The 23,103-nt window shown below is 54.6% G+C and overlaps 1 protein-coding gene across 7 annotated transcripts in view; it reads left to right on the top strand.

The window, feature by feature from the left end:
* PTPRU (protein tyrosine phosphatase receptor type U) overlaps positions 1-23,103 on the top strand; it is a 56,851-nt gene that overhangs the window by 18,831 nt on the left and 14,917 nt on the right. For 4 of the 7 annotated variants that reach the window (XM_085559896.1, XM_021528367.3, XM_085559900.1 and 1 more), the window contains exons 3-24: positions 1,922-2,193; positions 2,264-2,345; positions 3,009-3,124; positions 3,299-3,473; positions 4,405-4,698; positions 5,253-5,561; positions 8,970-9,079; positions 9,394-9,595; positions 10,439-10,541; positions 10,652-10,925; positions 12,527-12,563; positions 13,069-13,207; positions 14,919-14,948; positions 15,913-16,070; positions 18,283-18,473; positions 19,675-19,747; positions 19,887-19,963; positions 20,697-20,714; positions 21,501-21,537; positions 21,852-21,949; positions 22,041-22,157; positions 22,857-23,011. In XM_085559896.1, the coding sequence (XP_085416022.1) occupies positions 1,922-2,193; positions 2,264-2,345; positions 3,009-3,124; positions 3,299-3,473; positions 4,405-4,698; positions 5,253-5,561; positions 8,970-9,079; positions 9,394-9,595; positions 10,439-10,541; positions 10,652-10,925; positions 12,527-12,563; positions 13,069-13,207; positions 14,919-14,948; positions 15,913-16,070; positions 18,283-18,473; positions 19,675-19,747; positions 19,887-19,963; positions 20,697-20,714; positions 21,501-21,537; positions 21,852-21,949; positions 22,041-22,157; positions 22,857-23,011 (3,067 nt within the window). The remainder of the gene's footprint in view (positions 1-1,921; positions 2,194-2,263; positions 2,346-3,008; positions 3,125-3,298; positions 3,474-4,404; positions 4,699-5,252; positions 5,562-8,969; positions 9,080-9,393; positions 9,596-10,438; positions 10,542-10,651; positions 10,926-12,526; positions 12,564-13,068; positions 13,208-14,918; positions 14,949-15,912; positions 16,071-18,282; positions 18,474-19,674; positions 19,748-19,886; positions 19,964-20,696; positions 20,715-21,500; positions 21,538-21,851; positions 21,950-22,040; positions 22,158-22,856; positions 23,012-23,103) is intronic. The other 3 variants (XM_021528370.3, XM_085559897.1, XM_085559898.1) reach the window with 3 other exon arrangements.

Raw genomic sequence — 23,103 nt, 5'->3', positions numbered from 1 at the left:
GTTGCCTGGACCAAATGGGGCTGATCTCATTAGAGCAGAAGTAATTTTGCTGGGGGAAATGAGAAGAGAAAAAAGAGAAGAATGGACATAGTGCCTTCCCCTTGGTGGGTGAAACGAGCTGTGCTGGACTCCAAGGAAATAAATTGTCACCGTTTTATTTCACCCTGAGTAGCCACCCCAAGGGGCTGGCAGGGCCAGGCAGCCATGCAGGTCAGTGGTGTGGGGAAAATTTCCCTTTTAGGGATTCTTTCCCTTGTCCCAGCTCCTGTCCCTGAAGGATACAGTGGGGGATGCATCTGGTACTGGCATAGTGTCACCTCAGCTGGTGCTGTGACCCCCTGGGTGTTTTGGGGTCCCCCCAGGTGCAGGTCCCAAACTCCAGGGCAATAGATGGGTGCTCCCTGTCATACCAAATGCTGCATGGGCATGGATGGGTGCCCCCTGCAATCCCGTGTGTTGTAGGGAGATGGATGGGTGCCCCCTGCAATTCCCCTGCATCTTCCTTTGACTTTTTTTGGAGCTGCTCAGTGGGAGTTGAGGGGAGGAAAGTGCCTGAGTTTAGAATTAATTGATAATGAAGCACTGACTGTCAGGAAAACAATGATAGGCTTGAATAAATGGCCCAACTTTGTTACTTCCAGCTTGTGCTGGTATTAAAATGGAGATTAATAATCCCCTTGCCTTTGGTGAGGGGGAGGATTTGGTGGGGCAGCTTCCCATCCATCCTGTATGCCAGCCCCATGGCTGTGATGGACAGCTCTGGGAGCTGCAATGAAGGGCTGGGATTTCTGCATCCCCCCCCCTGCCTCCAGACTGCCTGGCTTGGAGCGTGCAGGACAGGGAGTGACGCTGCCTTTGGGATCCCCTTTGTCACCCTGCCTGCCCTATAAGTACGGCTCACGGCTGTGCTGCGGCTCCTAGTTTTGCTGCTGGTGATGTTGGGTGGTGGGTGGTGGGATCCCAGCGGCTGCTGCTGGTGGGGCAGGTTTGGGAATGACATGCCAGGCACCTCTGAGAGCTGGGATGCTGCTGCTGCTCCTTAAGCCAGTGAGGATTTCCCTCTGCGAGTGCCTGCTGAGTGCAGTTTAAGTGTGGTGACAACTGTGTGGTAAATGATACGAGGAGCTGGGAATGGAGTTAAACAGCTGGGGCCCAGCTGTGGAGGGGATTGATGCAGTCAAAGTTGTGAGAGTTTAAAGGAGGGTGACATCGGAGCCTTTCCTGACCCTGGGGCCCTGGGGAGGCAGCAGCTCTGATCCTCCCCTCCTCATCCAGCAGCCAGGTCCCACTGCAGTGTCCTGCTGATGCCCAGAAGGCATCTGCTCCTGACTCTCTCCCAAGTTCCTCCTGTGCACATCCTCATGGACTGTCATGGACCAGTGCTCTGGGGCAGATGGGCATTTTGTGGTCCCATATCCTCTACCTTCTCTGTCCCTGCTGGCAAAGCTCAGGCGAGGTGGAACAGGGAGATTAGAATCATAGAATCTCCTTAGTTGGGGAGGACCCACAAGGATCATCCAGTCCAACCCTGTCCCTGTACAGACACCCCAACAATGCCATCCTGGGCATCCTTGGCAGCGCTGTCTAAAGACTCCTGGAGCTCTGGCAGCCTTGGGGCTGTGTCCATTCCCTGGGCAGCCTGGGCAGTGCCAGCACCTCTGGGGGAAGAACCTTTCCCTGAGCTCCAGCCTGCCCTGCCCTGGCCCAGCTCCAGCCGTGCCCTTGCTCCTGTCCCTGTCCCAGGGCAGGGATGGGAGCTGCCCCTTGGGAGGAGCTGCAGGTCCCTGAGCTCTGCCCTCAGTGTGCCCTGCTCCAGCTGAACACACCAAGTTCCCTCAGCCCCCCCCTGTATGGCCCCTCCAGACCCTTCATCATCCTCGTAGTTAACTCTGCTCTCTCCCCCTCTCCCCTGCTGCCTCAGGCTCCTACCTGATGGTGAACTCCTCTCAGCACACCCCGGGCCAGAAAGCTCACCTGCTCTTCCAGGCACTGAGTGAGAATGACACCCACTGCCTCCAGTTTAGCTACTTCATGTTCAGCCGGGATGGCCACAGCCCTGGCACCCTCAGCGCCTACGTCTGGGTCACCGGGGGCCTGGTGGGCAGCGCCGTCTGGAACGCGTCCGGCTCGCACGGCCGCCAGTGGCACCAAGCAGAGCTGGCAGTCAGCCTGTTCTGGCCCAGCGAGTATCAGGTGAGGCCCAGCAGCCCCCGGCCCCAGCCCGGACCCCCCGGCCACGGGTGACCCCTGTTTGGTGCTGCAGGTGCTCTTCGAGGCGGTGGTTTCCAGCGAGCGCAGGGGGTACCTGGGCCTGGATGACATTTTGCTCCTGAATTATCCATGCTGTGAGTACCATGGGATGGGACCTGAGCAGGGGGTTCCGTCTGGGCTGGGCAGCAGGGCTTGGAGCTGGAGTCCATTGGAATGGTCCTGGGGAGAGAAGAAGGCCTAATGCCGGGGTGCAGCCTGGTGGCACCTGGGTGTCCTGGTGTTTCCTGAGCTGGTGGAGCTCCATCTCCTGGGCACCTCTGAGGCTCCTTTTTTGCATCTTTTTTGCTGCTTTTTGTTTTTATAAAACCTTGGAAAAGCACAGATTGAACACAAGGCCTGAGTGTCCCCGTCAAGAGGGGCCACCCAGGCTGGTGGGGGTCCAAAATCCCAGACTGTCCCAAGACATTGGCTCTTGGGGTCACCTCCTATTTCTTCTAGGCTGGGCAGGAGATCTGCCCCCTCTATCAATCCCATACTCTGCATCTGGCACCAGCATTGTGGGGTGCTGGAGAGGAAGGCTTATCCCTCTCTGGGACACTGGCTGGTTCTGTGAGGACAGGAGCACATGCCTCACTTGGAGCCAGGCTGTGAGGGTGGGCATCAAGCCTGTCCAGAGCTCGGCTCAGCTGTGACATCCTGGGTGGGTTTTTGGGCAGGAAGGGATTTTTGTGGCAGTGCTGCCATGGTTCTCCTTGGAGCTCAGGTCCTTCCTCACCTCTTGCTTTGTCCCTCGGCAGCGAAAGCGCCTCATTTCTCCCGCCTGGGTGATGTGGAGGTGAATGCGGGACAAAACGCCACCTTCCAGTGTGTGGCCGCTGGCAAGGCTGCTGAGGCTGAGCGCTTCCTCATGCAGGTGAGGAATGGTGGTGGGGAAACTGCCACAGCCAGCCCCACATGCGGCTTTGCTGTGGGAGAAAACCCTGCTGGACTTGGTGGGAGAAGGGTGATCCCCCTGCTTTTAATTAGACACCATTTGGGGACACCCCTGTTGGCTCTGGAGGTGACTCTGTGTGTGTCCTGTGGGCAGAGGCAGAGCGGCGAGGTGGTCCCCGCCGCCTTGGTGAAGCACATCAGCCACCGGCGCTTCCTGGCCACGTTCCAGCTGGACGCGGTGTCCAAGGCGGAGCAGGACCTGTACCGCTGCGTCACCCAGTCCGCCCGTGGCGCCGGCGTCTCCAACTTCGCCGAGCTCATTGTCAAAGGTGGGTGAGCTGCCCTTGCCCACATTGGGCCCCTCCTGCACCGCTGTGTGCAGAGGAAGGCGGGATGCCTGGAACACTGGGATTGCAGTTTCTCACTGTGGAAGAGTTGCTAAACATGGACTGTGCAGCATAAAACCAGAAACTGCCTTTCCTGGTGGCTTTAGATCATTTATTTTTGATTCCGGTAGGTGGGAATTAATTAATTATGGTGAAACTGTGCGACACCATGCTGGGCTTGTGTGACTTACAAAAATAATTAAGGTTTGATCAGATGAAACCCTATCGTGGCTGTTAAAGCCTTCTGAAAATGATGGAGGGCACAGGCACACACTGACATTTGAAGACTGGATGGTGCCTTCCTGTCCTTGGGTGACTCCCATGTCCTCTGGATGGGGAATCTGAGTTTGTTCTGTGCTCTGGAGCATGAATCCCAGAATGGTTTGGGTTGGAAGGGACCTTAAAACTCATCCAGTTCCATCCCCTGCCATGAGCAGGGACACCTTCCACTTGACCAGGTTGCTCAGAGGCTGGCCTTGGACACTTCCTGGAATGGGGTAGCCACGTCTTCTCTGGGCAACCTGTCCCAGGGCCTCCCCACCCTCACAGGGAAGAATCTTTTCCTGATATCTAATCTAAACCTACTCTCTGTCAGTGTGAGGCCATTTTCCCTTGTTCTGTCACTACATGCTCTTGTAAAATGTCCCTCGCCATCTCTTTTCAGTAGCCCCTTTCAGATACTGGAAAGCCACATTAGACACCCCAAAGGTTCTCTTCTCCAGCCTGATTATGGTGGGTTGGTGTGGGAAGATACACTGGAAATGTGTTGACTACAGCCTGTAAACAATAAAATAAAACTGTGGTACCTGTGGTTGTGCCAGCACTGGCCTGGCTCTAGGGATGCTCCACCTGCCCCTTCTGTGCTGTCTTCCAGAGCCCCCTACCCCCATTGCTCCCCCCCAGCTGCTCCGGGCCGGCTCCACCTACCTCATCATCCAGCTCAACACCAACTCCATCATTGGTGACGGCCCCATTGTGCGCAAGGAGATTGAGTACCGCATGACCTCGGGGCCCTGGTCAGAGGTCCACGCTGTCAACATGCAGACCTACAAGCTCTGGCACCTGGACCCCGACACGGAGTACGAGATCAGCGTCCTGCTCACCCGGCCCGGTGAGGGGGGCACCGGCAAGCCGGGGCCGCCCCTCATCAGCCGCACCAAGTGCGCAGGTGGGCCCCGTGGCATCCCTCCGGACAGCTCTCCTGGCACCCCGAGCCCTCCTCCTTCCTGTGGCGAGGAGAGGAGCTAACCCAAGGCACCTCTGTGTGTCTGTGTGTGTGTGCTGTTGGCAGAGGTGCTGCCTCGTTAACTTCTCCCATTTACTCAAATTAGAGCTGATTAAATTCCCTCCCACTAAGGGCACTTGGTCCCTCTTGTCTCAAGAGTCTGACTTGGGCGTGATGACAGCACAAGGATCTGTGTGGTGCGGGCACCTTTCTGTGGGTAGCTGGGGCTGCTTGTGGGGCTGGTACCCTGCTTCACCTCTACAGGGAAGGATGAACCTGGGGCCCAAGCCTGCAGGGCTGGTGGCTGAGAGATATCCCCAATGGTGTTCCCAGCCCTGTCTACAGGGCAGCAGCAGTCTGTGCTGGAGCTGGTCCCGCAGTCAGGGTTGCTGTCTGTTCTTGTCCCTATGGACAAAAGGGTTTTTCCCTGATAAGACACGTACATCCATGAGATGTTTGCCTTCTTGCTCACCTCCCCTCGTCTCTCTTCCCCACAGAGCCCATGCGAGCTCCCAAAGGCCTGGCTTTCTCTGAAATCCAGTCCAGACAGCTGACATTGCAGTGGGAGCCACTGGGCTACAACCTGACCCGCTGCCACACCTACACCATGTCCCTGTGCTACCGCTACTTTGTGGGCAGTGGCCACAACCAGACCTTCCAGGAGTGTGTGAAGATGGAGCGGAACACCAACCGCTACACCATCAAAAATCTGCTGCCCTACAAGAACATCCACGTCAAGCTCATCCTCTCCAACCCTGAGGGACGCAAGGAGGGCAAGGAGGCGATATTCCAGACAGATGAGGATGGTGAGTCTGCTCGGGGAGGTGCCTCATCCCCAAAATTGGAACTCTGTAGCTGGTGAGCTGCTGGGGCTTTTCCTGTGGCATGGTGTGCATCCCTGGCTCCTGGCCCATGGGCATGATGGGGATATCTCCTGAGCCAAGGGGGAGGTGAAAAGGATCTCATAGCCCCAGTGGTGTGCAACAGGGGGAGAGAAAAAGGGGCAGTGATGGTGTTTGGGGAAGGGAGATGCCTGGAGGCCTGGGAGGCTCAGGGACTGGATGGGGATGTCACTGTGGACACACTGCCCTCATCCTTGGAGTGGAATTTTACCCATGGCTGGTCCAGTGGAGGGTGTGGGAGTTGGCTCATACCCAGCTTCTCTCATCACATAAGTCATGCTCACTCACCTGTTATTGGGAACCAAAGCCTGGCAGCCATAATAACAGCAATTAAATCAATGAATGCTTTGCACTCAGGTAACATCTTTTATCTGCTTGGTTTCGAAGGATTGGGCACTGCTGTATTTCTGGGAAAGTGCTGTTTATCAGGGCAGGTGCAGCTTTTCTTGGCTTTTCTGGTGCTCTTCCTTGGTGAAGTTTGTTCTCGGGTGAGGTTGGGTTTGTGCAGAGAGCTCTGCAGTGATAAGGTCCCAGTTTCTGGCAGCAGCTTTGCTCCTGTTTTCCCCCTGTTCTGGCTGTGCCCCGTTCCGAGTTCCCTGTCACCTGAGTGGGAGGACATCCTTGATGGACGCTCCAGCATTGCTCCAGGACTTTTTGTTTTTGGAATCTCTTGCTCTGGTGAACTCTTCCCTGAGGATCTGCTCAAGCTGAGGCTGCTGGAGAGGTCTCCCAGCTCTGGCTTCACCTGCCCCTCACCCTGACGGCAGCTCGCCATCAGCAGTGCCTGAGTCACTCTGGGCTTTGGAGATCCAGGGGATATGGCAGGAGCTACAGGACAGAGCTGGCTCTGTGTGTTCAGTGCCACCCATCAGTGACAGGCCACATCCAGAACTGGCCTCTTCCACTGCTGAGTGTGGCTGGAGCATCCCTGGCTCTCATGGAATCATCCATTAAGCAAGAACGGGATTAATCTCCTAAGCACTTTTTAGCATAAAAACCCAGCAATTAGAGTGAAAGAACTGATAATTGCAAAGGATTGAGCTGCCTTCAGAGCCCTGGAGGACCCCTGAGGAGAAGCCTGCCATGGAATTCCCCTACCCAGGACTTGCCATTACATGCACAAAACTCACTCCTGTCTCCCAGGCTGAAAAGCAAAACCTGAAGAGCTGGAGAGATGTTGAAAGCATCTCCAGGTCCTTTTTCATCTTCAAAACCTAAATCCAGCACCTTCCTCTGTACACCAGCGCTTCCTACATCTCCAGCCCTCAGCTTGCCCCAGTGGGGGCACCCAGCTCCACCCGGCCAGTGGTTTATTTTCCAGCTACAATTGCTCCACTTGTTCTCACTAGGCTGTGACTGCTCCAGCTGTTTGCTTATGGAATATTAAAACAGAAGCTCCAGATGTCTTTTTGCTATACTGTAATCACTCCAGCTGCTTTTTCTTGTGCCTCAGTTAACTGGGGCTGCTGGCTTCCCCATGGATTCAACTTGAGGCTGTGTATACCTTTGGTCTCATGGCGATGGATCTATGGATATCCTCCTACGGACATATGGCAGATACTCCTCACATGTCTGGCCCAGCCTGCCTAGGAGGATGATGAGGGTTTGAGCTCCTAGAACTGCAGGATGAACAGCTGCCCCTGCAAGTAAACCAAGGTGCCGAAAGCTCGTTAATGACAGGACTCCTAATGGTGGTTTGTTTGGCACAAGGCCAGTTTTGACAGCAGCATCCCCTGGGGCTGCTGTTGATGGGGTACAAAGATGCACCTCTGCATCCTGAGTGGTAAACCCTGGTTTTGGACTGGAAAATGTGATTAACTGGGCCAAACCAAGGGTGTTGTTTACAGTATCCTTCTTGGACCCCAGGCAGGGTTGTGCTGGGCTTGTGGGCAGGACACTGAGGGAAGTGTGCTGCATCCATAGGTTGTCCAGCTGGTGCTTCAGTGCACCCCATGGATCCAGGTGACCCACAACTGGAGACTTCATTTTGTGTGTGCATGAAATGATGAAACTCAATCCCAGGGACCTGTGAAAATATCTGGCATGTGATGGTGTTGCAGGGAGCCACTTCTCCCAGGTGCAGGCAGGGTGCATGTGATGCAAGCCAGGATAAATATATATAATTCCATAAATAAATATGTGTTCAAATATGGATAGCAGAGGGGTATATGTACACCTGGGAGCTCTTGTGTGGATCCTCTGCCTCTCTCAATTGGGATGGAAGTGCGATATCTATACTTGAATACATATATGTGTATGCATATTTATATGAATATATCGGTATTATAATAATAGGTATTATAATAAGATAATACATAAATTATCCTATAGACAATGACATGATACAACATATAATAGAAAATAAGATGTAATTGTCTATATCACGCAGGCTATATATAATCATAAAAAATAACATATAATTATCTATAGTGTAGGTTCTGTGTATTGAAACCGAATCTCTGTAGGTGCACACTTTACTGCCCCACAGGTTTCCGTAATTCTTCCCAAATTTAATAAGTGCCTGGATACATGTGTAGGACACAGTGCCTCTGATTAAATTTACTTGTAAATCAGGTAGAAACGGTGCGTTTGCATGGTGGGAAGCGCGGGAGGTGAACCCTCTCTCCCAGTCCCATAATTACACCCAAAGAAAAGCTGTGAAAAACACCAATCAGAGAGAAGAGCTGTCCCCTGCAAGGTTGGGGGCGGCGGATGCTGCCAGTGCCTCCCCAAGCCATTGCCTTTTGTTGCTGACCCCTCAGGTGGAGAAATCCATCATAAAGGATTGGATATTGATCCCAGTGCCGCTGATTGCTGTCAGTGATTACAGTTATTATTGTGGTGGTGTTAATTGGAGGGGAGGCCGGGCCACATTGAGCCCATCTGCTTGTGAGGATGTTGCTGCTTGCTAGCAGTGTCTCCACAGGATGATAATGGCTCTGGGGGGGAATTGAGTTGTGGGGGAAAAGGGAATTTATTTCTTTTCCTCATGCTGGAAAGCTCAGGCACCCTGTGCTGCTGCCGGTGCCTGGGCTGAGGTGCTGGAGGTGCTACCTGTGGGGTTTGTGCTGGTGTGGGGACCTCCCCCTCCTGTGGCAAAGTGTTACCAGCATGTCCAGGACCATCAATGTCTTGGATGGCTCCCTGGGGAGCCACCAATCCTGTCTGGTGGCACATGCACCAGATGACATGGCAAAGGGAGTGTGGTGGCTTAGTCACAGGGCACAACTGCCACCCAGGGGGGCTTCCTGGGGGACTTCTCCTTACAGACTGGTTTCCAGCTGCATCCAAACAACTCCTTTCCTTCCCCAGTGCCTGGTGGCATCGCCTCTGAGTCCCTCACCTTCACCCCGCTGGAGGACATGATATTCCTGAAGTGGGAGGAACCGGTGGAGCCCAATGGCCTCATCACACAGTACGAGGTACATCCTGGCTGGTGTGGCACCTGGGGTGCATGGGGACATGGGAGGGTCCTGCTGAGGGGTGTGTTGGAGGGGTCTGGGACAACCTCTGCTGTCAGCCAGAAGGATTAGAGGCAGCTGCTGCTACTTCTGAGCCCTTTGGCTTTTCCAGTGAACCTCTGCTTTTGTTTCATCTCAAAAAGTCCCTGGCTGCCTCCAGGCTGCCCTGTGATCATACCCTCCTCTGAGTTCATTGTTTTAATCCTTTTTCCACCTGAATCTGGGCTCTGTTCCTCTCCCACTGCCATGGGTGATGCTGTGCCCTGTCTCTGCAGATCAGCTACCAGAGCATCGAGTCCTCAGACCCCGCGGTGAATGTTCCGGGCCCACGGCGCACGGTGTCCAAGCTGCGCAATGAGACCTACCATGTGTTCTCCAACCTCCACCCCGGCACCACCTACCTGTTCTCAGTGCGGGCCCGCACCGGCAAGGGCTTTGGCCAGACGGCGCTCACCGAGATCACCACCAACATCTCTGGTAGGTTCCCCCACTCCATTCCTGCTGCTGGGGCTTCTCCTTCACTCAGGTGTCCTATAGTGGTGTGGAGCCTCTGGCTCACTCCTGTGGTTTTGGTGACTGGCAGTGTTTTGGTGGCTGAATACTGCTTTATAAAGATGCTCTTGGTGGTGGCAGCTGTGCTGTGAGCCCCCAGGCTGTCCCCAGACTGGTGGGTCCCTGTTTGGGGAGCCTGGCCAGCCCAGTGCTGGTGCTTGGTACTGTCTGAGCTCTCAGTGTACGAGCAAGGGATTAATTGGGCTTTGTTAAGGAGTTGTGCAGTGCTTGGGGTTCTTTGCTCATGTCCATGGCATGGCATTAACTGCAGCAAATAGGCCTGAACTGTGTGTGAGTGGGGGGCACTGGGACAAAGCAGCTCAAGCTGGACCCCAGTGGCTGCCAGCAATGGTTTGGGGACCACAAGGCTATATCAGGCTTGATGGAAGTACCCCACCTTGGTTTGGGGGTGCCACTGGGCTGGCTCGGTGTGCTTCTGCCCTGGGGTGGGGGAAGCTCACACTGTGCCAGTGGTTCCGAGTGGTGCTGTTTTTAGGTGCATCTCAAGACTGGAGCATTTGGGTCCTGCTGAGATTTGATCCCACTCTTGGTTTCTTCCCCTCTGCCAGTCTGGTGTTGGTAACCTCCCTTGTGCACACTCAAGGGTCATCTCTCAACTCTTGTTCAAGACATGGGGAGGATTTTTACTTTATTTGTAGTAATTCTTATTACACCAGGGGGTGATGCCTTGACCTGGGCAAAGCTGCTCATGCCTCAGTTTCCCCTAAGCCAGGGGAGCCCCAGGACTCACCCCAGTTCCCATTGCAGCTCCCACCTTCGACTACGGGGACATGCCATCACCACTGAGCGAGTCAGAGAGCACCATCACGGTGCTACTGCGGCCAGCACAGGGCAGAGGGGCTCCCATCAGGTAGGTTGGGGCTGCAGGAGGGCAAGACCCCAGAATGGGGTGGCACAGCAGGGTCCAAGGAAGGGTAGGACCATTCTTCCCAAAACTAACTCATGCCTGACCCTCACCAGCACCTATCAGGTAATTGTGGAGGAGGACCGGCCCAAAAAGCTGAAGCGAGAGCTGGGGGGGCAGGAGTGCTTCCCAGTGCCGCTCACCTTCGATGATGCCATGTCCCGTGGCTCCGTGCACTACTTTGGGGCAGAGCTGCCCGCCAGCAGCCTCACCGAGGCCAAGCCCTTCACTGTGGGGGACAACCACACCTACAGTGGCTACTGGAACCCACCGCTGGAGCCCAAGAAGGCCTATCTCATCTACTTTCAGGCCATGAGCAACCTCAAAGGGGTGAGTAGCCCTGTCACCCTGCTCCAGCCAGGGGCTGGACCAGATAAGGGCAGGCTGGGGTCTGGGGGTTGGTAAAAATGGGACTACTTTTAGATCTCCCTCTCCTGGGTCACCCTCTGGGTTCACCCCTGATGTCCTGCCAGGGGGCAGTTGGTGCTCCAGGCCACCCTTATGGTGTGTTGAGATGATGGGTGGGTGTCTGCTCCAACACTCCTGGGTGGTGCCTGTCCCCATCCCTGTGCCAATGCTGGGGATGGAGTAGTCTAATTTCCCCCATCCACTACAGTACCATCCAGGACACCAACAAGCACCAGTGCAGGGGAGCCCCTGTTCCTGGGGCTGCACCTGGATTGGAGAAGGACGGTTTGGGCAGCCAGAGCTGTGTGTCACTGTTGGGCCTTAGTACTGGCAGGATGTCCAGTCCCAGCTCCAGAGAACTTCTGGAAGCTCTGGGGCTGCCCCTCCCTCCCTGCTGCTGCCATTTCCCTCTGTGGAGCTGCACTCCCTGCATCCCCTGGGCTGATTCCTTCAAGTCACCAGCAGGACCACCGGGACCCTGGGGAGACCCTTCTTGGCATCATCTGCTGCAGCAACTCCTGTCCAACCTGCGGGAGCATCCTCATCCTGCACATCTCAGTCCTGCTGGAAAGTGGTTACTGAGTCCTATTCTTTGCTCCGGGGTCCTTCACGCCTCACTTCTTCGTTGTCATTAGAGCCTAGAGGGACAGGGAGGGTCCTGGCTCTGGCTCACTTGGCACCACTGGATAATAACTGGTGGCTGATGCTGTGTTACATCTTTCCTGCTTGCTGGGAGGTAATGGATTTATATCAGCTGCCATCAGATGTTGGAAAAACGCTGGATTGTAGCTGGGGTTTTTAATGTTTTTTGTGCCAGATGAAGCAAGAAGCAGGAGAAGGAAAAACTGGAGATCCCAGGGAGAGCAGTGCCCTGCCTGGACATGTGGCATGGGGAGGTCTTGGGCCAAGGGTGGATGGGAGCACATTGTGTCTGGTGTCTTGAGAGACTGGAGGATGCTTGGAGAAGACAATACTGGCAAAGTAGTGCTTTTTATTTTGCAACAGAAGTTGGATGCATGGAAAAATGGAATATTGTAGCTGAAACCATCCCTAAATTGCAAATGTTAAAGATGTTGGAGACTTAAGCTGGAGCTTCATGGCAACCTTGGCAGCAGGTGCAGAGCACCAGGACTGGGGCTTGAAACTTTGATGGAAGACAAACCCATGAAGCTCTTGATGACAACTTGGGAGTGTTTCAGCTGTAGCTGGTGGCACATGTGACTTGGCTGCATCTGCTGGGTTCTCCATTCTCTTGAGCTTCACCATCCCCTCTGTGCCAGGAGCGGTGGCTCCAGCTAAACCTGGGAATGCTGGGGACAGATCATCCAGCAGCATCTCTTGGGATGTGGGTGCCCAGGAGCTCTTCGGGTGCTGCAGCACAAATCACCCATGGACCCCCTCAATTTGGGGGCTGAAGCACCAGTGGACCAGCCCTGTGCCCACCCAGCCTCTCTTGGGTGACAGTGGGGAGCAGAGCTGCTGGGATGCTCATCCAGCACTGACCCCCATTTTTACCTCCATAGGAAACTCGGCTGAACTGTGTCCGGATTGCTCGCAAAGGTGAGCCCTCCTTTTCCCCTGATCCCACTGAGGCTGTGGCTCCACCCCACAGCTGCTCCGGCTGCCAGGGCTCTGCTGGTGGGTCAGCAGTGGCTGGGCTGCATGTGATGGTTTATTCCACCTCTGCCCCACACTTTCCCACGCTCTTTGGCATCTGGGGTTTTTCCCTTGGTTGAATTTTCCTTCTTAATGCTGTTACCATGGTGGACGTGGGGCTGCAATGGTGGTGCTGGATGCTGAATCCAGGGATGGATGATCTTAGTGGGGTGTGATGAAAGGTGAACAGAGGGACTGTCCCACCCCACTGGGACTGAGAGAGGGACTTGTCCATGGTCATAGTGGATCACTGCAGAGCCCTGCAGCATCTTGGTGAAATCATTTGTGTTCGTGGAGAAACAAGCATCCCATGGGATGAATCTCAGTATTTCCATGCGTGATGTTGCCAATCCCCCTGGAGTGGAGTGTGGTCCACCCACCCCTCCTGCCTGTCCCTGTCCCCTGGCAGCTGCCTGCAAAGAGAGCAAGCGTCCCCTGGAGGTGTCCCAGCACTCGGAGGAGATGGGCCTCATCCTGGGGATCTGTGCCGGAGGGCTCATCATCCTGATTATCCTGCTGGGAGCTATCATCGTTGCCATTCGGAAGGGGTAAGGAGACCTGGGCTGGTGGCTAGTGCTTCATGTGTCCCTCCCTTCCTCCCTCCCGGCTCAGCCCTTCTCTGCCGCCCCAGCACTAACTGGAGTTACTGGTGGGGATTCAGCTGTGCTGGGCAGGCTTCAGATGTTCCCTCAAGCTGTGTCTCCATGTGCCTGTGCATCCCACTGGGCACAGAGCCCCCCCTGCTCTGTGATACCAGGCATGGTAGGGGACATTGGGGACTGAGCAGCAAAATCCTGTGGATGTCCCTACCTACTGCAGCTTTGTTCCACTGTCCCTCTTCCTCATATTTTTTTTGAATTTTGCTTCTTTTCCTGCTGGTTCTTGGCTTTGTGCTGCTCTGGTGATCCTTCATGGATGGAAACGCTTCTGGCCTTTGCCTGAGCCCTGCACTGGTCCTGAGCCCAGCTGTCCCCATCGCACCAGCTCTTCCCTGCCAACAGCAGCCACGAGACCCCCAGGGTGTGCAGCCCTGCACCCCCAGCCCAAAATTACAAAAATCAGCTTAGTATACACAGAGATGTTGCCTCTGGGCTTCCCTGTTGCCTTGGCCAGGCCAGCAGGGGCACATCCAGCATGGATGTGGCTGTGACCATTGTGGTGGGCTTGCACTGGGGAAGCTCATGGGCTGGGAGGGAGGAGGGTGCGGGCTTTTCGGGACACTCATCCCCGAGAGCGCTGGGGATGTAGCCGCTGCTTTTCACGTGGATGCAATGCCCTGGAAAAGTTGCTTGTTCTCTGCAGGGCTCGAGGCAGCGCCGGGCTGCAGAGGCTCTCAGAGCTGGGATAAAGGACAGCAATTAAACACGGGGCTTGGGAGGATGGAGCAAAGTATGTGAACAGCCAGAGGGAGAGAAAAACAGCAGGGCAGAGCCTCAGCCCCCATAAATCTGCAAAGCTCTTTATGGCTCCGTGCACCCTGGAAGGATCCTTGTGGATTTACATTGCTGGAAGAGTGGGGCTGTAGCATCCCTGCACACTTTGAGGTGTAGGGCTGGCTTATGGTTCCATTGGCTCCTTCCCTGATGGAGCAGATGCCAGCAGTGCTGATGTGTTTTGGGGAGTTATGCTGTGGGTGGGAAGCTATGAGTGTGGCTGCTGCATTCCCATTGCCAGTGCTGCAGGACAGGAGGAGGAGGAGGAGCAGCTCTGCTTCAGCATCCCAGGGTGAACCTGTTGAAGGATAAACCAGAGCCACAAATTAGATCTGGTACTGAGAGGTTTTTTGGGGCTGTTGGGAAGCTGGGCTCGTAAATCTTCTCCAGTGCTTTGCTATTGGAGAAACACTGATGTGGTGGAAGGGAAATGAAGCCTTGGAATATGTTTGTCTCTAGTAAATGGTGCGCTGGGAATGTGACATCACAATGCCATCTTCCCCTCTGGGCCCCTAACTAGCAGCCATGGGGAAATCCCTACATTTGGGACATCTTTGTTGTTCACTCTTAAAAATTATGGAATAACCCCTTGGGTGCTGTGGACACCCACCACAAGTGTGGTCACGCTGAGAGTCGGTGCTTATGCACTCCTGCCAGGATGCTGGCTCCTGCCTGGAGTAAATAACCCGTGGGTGCCACAGGGGAGCCTGATTCCTTTATGGTGCATTGAATTTTCTGGCAGCTGACTTGCCCTGTAACCTCCCTTCCCAATACTGGAGAAAAGCTGCTTATGCAATTTCTGCTGTTCTCTTTGCACGCTTGCCAGGAGGAACTACTATTCTTACTCCTATTACCCGTAAGTAATTGTCATTCTCCTGCTTCATCCTCCTCACAGCCACCCCTCTCACCCTACTGCTCCAACCAGTCCTTATCTCTGTCAAGTGCATTTTAAGGGGCACTTTGGATCAGGGAAAATAATGCTGCTGAGCTTGTTAGAGACAGAAGGCAGTGTATAGGGGAAGGGTCAGCAACTCTGAGTTGAATTCTGGATTTTAGCAGTGCCTTGCAGTGTTCCAGCCCCACCACAATGCCAACATGGGCTCAGATTTCCTGTTCATCCTTATGGCTTAATTGCTGCTCTGGCTTCAGAGCCTGATGCTGCCTCTCAAAAACATTCATTCAGGTTTCTTTGCCTAAATGACTTGAATTTGAGGTGGGAGGTTCTGTCCCAGTGAGAACTCCTGGGATTTCCCAGCATGTTCATTACCTGCCTAAAAGACCCTGCATGGGGGGAAAAGCATCCACAGTGGGTGCTGAGCATGCATGGGTTTACTCAGGGGGTTCCGCCCATCCCTTGGGATGGATTTGGCCCCTGACATGGATTTAAAATCACAGAATGATTTGGCTTGGAAGGGACCTTAAAGCTCATCTTATTCCAACCCTTGCCATGGGCAGGGACAACTTCCACTAGACCAGAGGGTCATGTCTGGAGAAACAGAGCTGGGGAAGGCTGGGGCTGATCCCTGTGATGGGAGATGGCTGCAGAGAGCATTTGACTGCACAAGGAGCATACCTGGCTGTTCAAAGGCAAGGGACAGGAGGGGGACATTGAGGTTGAGCAGCTGGAGTTGCTGCAGACAGCAAGGAGTGCTGCATGTGTGGCTGTGACTGGCTTAGGACAGCAGAGCACCAAAGCATGATGACCACACTGCTGCAAATAATCTGTTCTGCTCCCAGAATAATCTGAGCCCAGGAGCTTTGAGGGGACTTTAGAGCACCTGATGGTGAGCTCTGCTCACTTCTGCTCTTCCCCACTGCAGGAAACCTGTGAATATGACCAAAGCCACCATAAACTACCGGCATGAGAAGACGCACATGATGAGTGCCATCGACAGGAGCTTCACCGACCAGAGCACCCTGCAGGAGGATGAGCGCCTGGGGCTGTCCTTCATGGACACCCATGGCTACGGAAACAGAGGTGAGGGTGGGAGCTTGGCATCCTCTGTTCTCCTTCCACAGCTCTGGAAACAGAGGTGAGGGTGGTAACCCATCATCCCCCTGCTCCCATCCCACAGCTGTGGCAACCAAGGTAAGGATAGGGACCCTGGCATCCCCCTGCTTCCTTCCAGCTGTAAAGGTGCCCAATAACCACAAAATATCATAAAAACAGCCTGCCAGAGCACAAGGAGTGTTTGGACTACGCTGTCAGGCATAGGGTGGGGTTGTTGGAGAGTTTGTGCAGGGCCAGAAGTTGGACTCGGGGGTCTCTGTGGATTCCTTTCAACTCAGGATAATTCTGTGATTCTCTTGGAGGCTTGGTGTTACATCTGTTTTAGTCTGATGTGTGTAGCGTAGCAGGCTCTTCCCTGCCCTGTGTAAATCTTCAAGGGCATGGATTTCATTGATGTTGGAGCTTTTATCACCATCCAGGCTGTGCTGAAGGGGAAGCTCTTGTGGGGAGCTGGGTCTCTATATTCTCATGGATATCTGAGTTTGTGGCTGGGCAGGTTGAGGCCATCTGTGGGATCAGGATCTGGCTGCAGCCCCCTGGAACTGGGTGAATCTCACCTCCTGGCTTATACAGAGGTTGGAAGCTTTCCCCCAGCTGTCCCTGCATAGCCTGGGCATTGAAGGATTAAAGAGCCCCTGTGCTCACATCAGAGGGAGACTGATAACTTCATACCCACTGGAGAATGTGTCTCCATGCTGATTTAGTTGTAAAATAACTCCTTGGCTGCCCCAGTTTCAGCCATATGCTAATAACATCTGTTACAGTAGCTGCAAGACGCCGCCTGCACGCAGCTCTTCCGCACTGGCTGCGGGACTAATGCGCTTCCTGCCATTGTCTCATGGCTCATTAAAGCCCAGAGGGCAAACTTTTCCTCCTCTTAATACATCGAGCTAGGTTAGGTGTATTTTTATTTTGGCAGCAGCCAAATTCTCAAAGGCTGCTAGGGCTGAGCTGGGGCTGAGCTGGCGATCTTGGGCTGCCTGCCATGGCTGGGAGAGTCTCTATTGCCTGTAAACATCCGTAATTAACGGAGGGAAATTCATGACTTGGTGTCTGTTGGTGGCTGTTCCCCCCACCACCCCCACTTCAGTTTCTATGCATTTAAAAGAAAGTCACTAATCCTCATGGAAACCCCATGAGGTTCCTCAGCTGTGTGGCTGTGGCAGCAACTTGCAAGTGCCAGCAATTAATTAATTCTTCTTTAATCCCTGATGAGCAGCAGTTGATGAGCCCATTGGTGAGATCATGGGATGTGGAGGCACTCTCCTGGGTTGTCCTGTTAGTTCCCACTGCCAGAGGGCAGGGATGGATGGGATATTGGGAAGGAATTCTTCCCTCTGAGGGTACTGAGGCCCTGGCACAGGGTGGCCAGAGAAGCTGTGGCTGCCCCTGGATCCCTGGAAGTGTCCAAGGCCAAGCTGGACAGGGCTGGAGCATCCTGGGACAGTGGGAAGTATCCTTGCCCATGGCAGGGGGTAGTGCTGGATGGGCTTTAAGTTCCCTTCCAACCCAAACCATTCCATGGGTCCCTGCCTGCCCATCTCTGGGAGTAGCAGAGCATCAGGCTTTCTGCAAACCCAGATTTTGGGATCTGGTGTGAGAACTTGCCCTGACAAACACAGGTGAGGTCTTAGCCTGGGTCTGCTAGTAATGCCACAGGAAAGGCATAAACCAGGTAAATACTGCACAGGCTCTCCATCAAACAGCAGCAAGCTCCATTTGTGGCAGCATGAGGAATCCAGTGTTGGTCTCTAGCAGTGAGGGAAATGAACTGTTAAGCTGTGCTGGAGACTTTGGCAAGGTGATTTTTCAACTCAGGATCTTGTGTGAATATTTGGGCATGGAGCTCTTGCTTGTCTGCATGGGAGCTCATTGTTCCAGCCGAGGGGAAATGAGGTTATTATCCCCTTATGGCCTTACCCAGTGATTTCTAATAGACCTGCTGAGGTCCGAAAAGGCTGTACTGGACATTTTTGGCTTTGTGGTGTAGGAAGAGCTGCAGAGAGCATGAGAGGGTGGGAGTGGGATTGAGGGCTGGTCCCTTGGTGGTCCCCAGCCTGCAGCAGCCGCATCTCCCAGGTATGTTTTCCCCACCCCTCTGTGGGTGTGAGGAGGTGATGGGGATGCAGACAAAGGTTTTGCTGCCCTGATGACCCCTCGCTGTCCCTCCCTTGCGCAGGTGACCAGCGCAGCAGTGTGGTCAATGAGTCCAGCAGCCTCCTGGGGGGCTCCCCGCGGCGGCAGTGTGGCCGCAAGGGCTCTCCGTACCACACGGGGCAGCTGCACCCGGCCGTGCGCGTGGCCGACCTCCTGCAGCACATCAACCAGATGAAGACGGCAGAAGGCTATGGCTTCAAGCAGGAGTATGAGGTAGGGACAGCTTGTGCCAGCATCTTGAGGGGAGGGGGAGGTAGGATGGACGGGGGGACACGGATAGGATCCGTGTGCAAGGAGAGGATGCTCTAGGTGTGGATCTCTGGATGGGAACTGGAGCTCACAGCTCTGGGCTGGCATTGTCAGCATGGGGGGTGTCCCTGAGTAGGGATTGAATGGCTGGTGCTGGCAGCTCTGGTTATTTCTCAGCTTGAGCAGGTCCCCGAGATGAGCCAAGCCAGGCTGGCCAGCCCTGTCCGCAGTGCATCATCCCAGCTCTCCTGCAAGGGCCAGGGCTGCTCCTTCCTTTCCCTTTCCTTCCCCTGGGCATCACTATGTCGCCGTCTGCTCTCCAGCACACTCGGCCTGTGATAAGCATGACCATAGCCTAAGAACAAGCAAATGCTCTGCAGTCTGGCAGCTCCAAGACCAGCTGGAGAGGATGCTGGAGAGGGTGATGCCAGGGGAGGGATTTCTTTCCCAAGAGCTGTTGGTAGCATCATGTCCATCCCAGCTGGCCGGGTCAGAACACTTGTAACAGAGCAGGTTATTTCACAAGCCTCTGCCTCAGCACACCAGTGAGGTCATTTCCTGACTCCTCAGTGTCCCACAAGTCTGCAGATTGAAATTTCCCAGTGAAATTACTGTTTTATGCTCAGCTGTTTCAGGAGCAGGAGCTCTCCCCTCCCCTTTCACACATTGGACAAACCAGGGCTTGTGATAATCATTAGTGCTCCTTGAAAAGCTGCTGTATGTTCTTAGAACTAGTCATTTGAAAGCACTCAGATATTATGGTAGGGGAGAAAACATGTAATTTCCTTCCACTTTCCACCTCTTATGCCAGTCTATGAATGTTACTGTTATTACACACAAACCTGTTCTGTGCTGGGGAGAGAAAGGAGCTAGGGAGGTTTAGGAATAAAAAAAATAAAAAGAACTACAACCAATCCTAGGAAAAAAACAAAACAAAACAAAACAAAACAGGCAGTCTGTAATTTGCTGGAAAATGGACTGTTTTATGGATGTAACAGGAGTGTGTAGCTGGCAGAGTGTGCTGTGGAGGTGGACATGAGGCTGCAGGAGCCAGGTGTTGGGGTGGAGGGACCACCCTGTCTGTCCTGCTCCCCAGGGAGCTTTTGGGGCTGGGGAGACCCCAAAGTCCCACCCTCAGCTCGAGATGTCCATCCTTTCCTTACAGAGTTTCTTTGAAGGCTGGGATGCTTCAAAGAAGAAAGATAAGACCAAAGGGAGACAGGATCATGTGTCCACATGTGAGTGCCTTTAGCAAAGGCTTAGACACACCAAACACCTCCAGAATCCCATGTTCTACAGATTCCTGGGCCAGAGTGATTGCCCAGGGTGCCCAGGTGGGTGGGCAGGCACTAATGATTCCTTGTCCCCTTTCCCCAGATGACCGTCACCGCGTGAAGCTGCACCCACTGCTGGGTGACCCCAACTCTGACTACATCAACGCCAACTACATCGACGTAAGTGGGGACAGGGCCTGTGTCCCTGGGGTTCTGAGCTGCAATACGAGCTTCCTGTGGCCTCTCAGGGTCTGTCCAGCAGCATTTGGAGGACTTTGGACAGCCCAGGGCGGGCTGGTCAGTGCATCCCTGGAACACATCATAAAGGACCTGCCTGATTTATTTGTGTTCATCAGCAGTTTCTGCTTGTTGCATCTCTCTCTACTCTGCTCTGTCCCTCCTTTTCATTCCCTCTCTGCTTTTCTATCCTCTTCCCCCTCACCTGCTCATGTGGCTGTGGATCTCCCTCTCCCTGGGTGGGGGATACAGAGTTTGAGAGTACCAAGGGACCATCTGGGGCTCAAACTGGAGTACCCCTTGATCCTGCTGGTGTGTGTGAATCTGGGCAGAGCCCAGCCCTGGTGTCCTCTGAGAGCAGTGTCCCCAAGGGCGATGTCCTCTGTCACCTCCAGCGATGCTGGGACCAGAGCAGCTGCAGGAAGGCTCCAGCGTCTCCTGGAAGCAGCAGCAAATCCCACTTTTCTCTGCTGCCCAGTGGGTGTTGTCTGTCAGTGGTGGCCTGATCCCAGTGCCCAAGCAGTGTCCCTCAGCCTGTCCCTGTCCCCTGTGTCCTTCCTGCCCTGTCTCTCCATGGCCTGCTCCAGGGCAGCTGCTCTAACCCCTCTCTGCTCTGTGCCTCACTAATGTCTCTGATCTTTTTCTCTCAAACCTCTGTCCCAATGGGATCGTTAAGATTCGGATTAACCGAGAAGTAAGTAGACTCTTCCCCCTCTCCTCCCTTCTCTGCTCCCATCTCCTGCCAGGCCTCACCCTGGGCAGTGTGGTCTAAATACCATCAGGAAGAGGCAGGCTGGGAAAATGTCTCCATACACCTGGGAATGTCTAGAGAATGGGAAAGCAAGGTCTGTGTGGCACTGGGGCATGGAAAGCAGAGCCCCTGGGCTCTGAGAAGAAGTTGAATTTGGCCCACAGAAATCCCCTGTGAAAAGGCCCACAGGGGATGGAGAAGCCACTGTCACCTCCATGCGTGTGGTGTGGTTTAACTCTGCTGGACCCACGGCCAGGGCGTGGGACACTGTGTCCACAGTCCCTCTGGCAGTAGCCTGGCTGGAATGTGCTCTTTGGCATGTCCTTGTTAAGGGTTGAGCAGCTGAGATGAAGGAGGGGAGTGGGGCTGTCTCAGTAGCAGATGGCTGCTGTGCGATGCGGGGGTCACTGATGGGGCTCTCCTGGCAGCGATGTGATGGCAGCAGGAGCTGGAGTGGAGCGGAGCTTGTGGATCCCTCAAGGTGTTGATAAAGGATTTTGTAGACCAGGGCTGTGGGTTGGGCATTACATAAACCTCTTGTGGGATGCAGGAAATGCACCGTCCCAGGACAGGTTCTACTGAGTATGGGATGGCTGCTGAACCTCCTCCTGCAGTGGCCTTGCAGGACCTGGCCCAGTGGCTCTGGGGAATTTCTACCAGTTGGGTGACTGGAAAATGTCTAAGGGTCTGTGCCTCAGCTTGGGATTGATGTCTCTGCTTCCCTTGCAGGGCTACCACAGGTCCAACCATTTCATAGCCACACAAGGTGAGTTATGCCCTGCCCTCTCAGCTAATGGCTCCTCACCTCCTGTGCAGCAGCCAGATCTTATTCCTGATGGGATTAAACCTTGCAGGAGCAAGAAAGGAGGGGAAGGGGCCAATATGGAGATGCTCCTACCCCTCCTGCCTCCCTTTGGCACTGCACAGCCCTGGGGAAAAGGGCTCTGAGATGCTGTGGAGCATCTCTGAGTTTGTGCCTCAGAAGCAGGAGGGGAGACATGGTGGCATTGGGCCATTGCCAGGGATGGGTTCTGGTGGTGGTGCCCATCCATCCGTGGGGGCTTTTACTGTGTCCCACAGGGCCCAAGCAGGACATGGTGTACGACTTTTGGCGCATGGTGTGGCAAGAGCACTGTTCCAGCATTGTGATGATCACCAAGCTGGTGGAGGTGGGCCGGGTAAGCATCCCTGTTCCCATGCCGTGCCATCACATCCCTGCTGGAAGCCACTTCTGCAGAGCCAAGCCCCCATCCTGTGCTCTCCTTGCAGGTGAAATGCTCCAAGTACTGGCCAGATGACTCTGAGATGTACGGAGACATCAAGATCACGCTGGTGGAGTCGGAGACATTGGCTGAGTACGCTGTGCGCACCTTCGCCCTTGAGAGGGTACGGCCCTGCCCCTGCCTGCCCCCGCCTCGGGGACAGACCCCTGCCTCGGGGACAGACCCCCGCCTCGGGGACAGACCCCTGCCTCGGGGACAGACCCCTGCCTCGGGGACAGACCCCTGCCTCGGGGACAGACCCCTGCCTCGGGGACAGACCCCTGCCTCGGGGACAGACCCCTGCCTCGGGCACCTCTCACGCTCCACAGCTTGGCACTCACGAGTGTCCTGTTTATGTACCCAATATGGGCTCACCAGTTGCTCCTTCCTTTTGCCTTTTCCCTGTCTCTGCACCCTGTGCCAGGTGACTGGCTCAGTCCCACCTTCGTTTGGACAGTGAGTGAGTGTTTAATTTTCCTGTGAGTGAAGGATGCATTCCTGTCCTCTGGGCTGGAGGTGCTGTAGCCATCACTCTGCAGCGTGGTAACTGGAGATGGAGCCAGTGCAATTTATCCCTTAGTCTCTAGGAATGTTAAATTAATTTCTGGGTATAGTGCAGGGAGGCCTGAGGCTGCTGCTACTTCTTCCTTTTTCTCCTTGGTGGTTTTTAACCCTCTTGCAGCCAAGAGGAGCAAGCTGTGGGGCTGCCCAAGCATATGACTGCTGTGTGGTCCATCTGCCTGGATGCTGAGCTGGCAAAATCATGGATTCCTGAGAAAATCAAGTGTTTGGGTGACCTTGCCCTCTCACCCTTCCCTTGCAGCGGGGTTACTCGGCCCGGCACGAGGTGAAGCAGTTCCACTTCATGTCGTGGCCCGAGCACGGTGTCCCCTACCACGCCACTGGGCTGCTGGCCTTCATCCGCAGGGTGAAGGCATCCACACCTCCTGATGCCGGCCCCATCGTCATCCACTGCAGGTGGGGGCACGGCATGTGGGATGGGTGGGGGTGGAGGGGACTTTAAAGCTCATCCCCTGGCCCACTCATAGGCCAAAACACCTTCCACTAGT

Source organism: Lonchura striata, chromosome 23, assembly GCF_050655825.1.
Source record: "Lonchura striata isolate lonStrDom1 chromosome 23, ASM5065582v1, whole genome shotgun sequence".
Classification (NCBI taxonomy): domain Eukaryota; kingdom Metazoa; phylum Chordata; class Aves; order Passeriformes; family Estrildidae; genus Lonchura; species Lonchura striata.
This window is presented reverse-complemented; position numbering and strand designations above follow the sequence as displayed.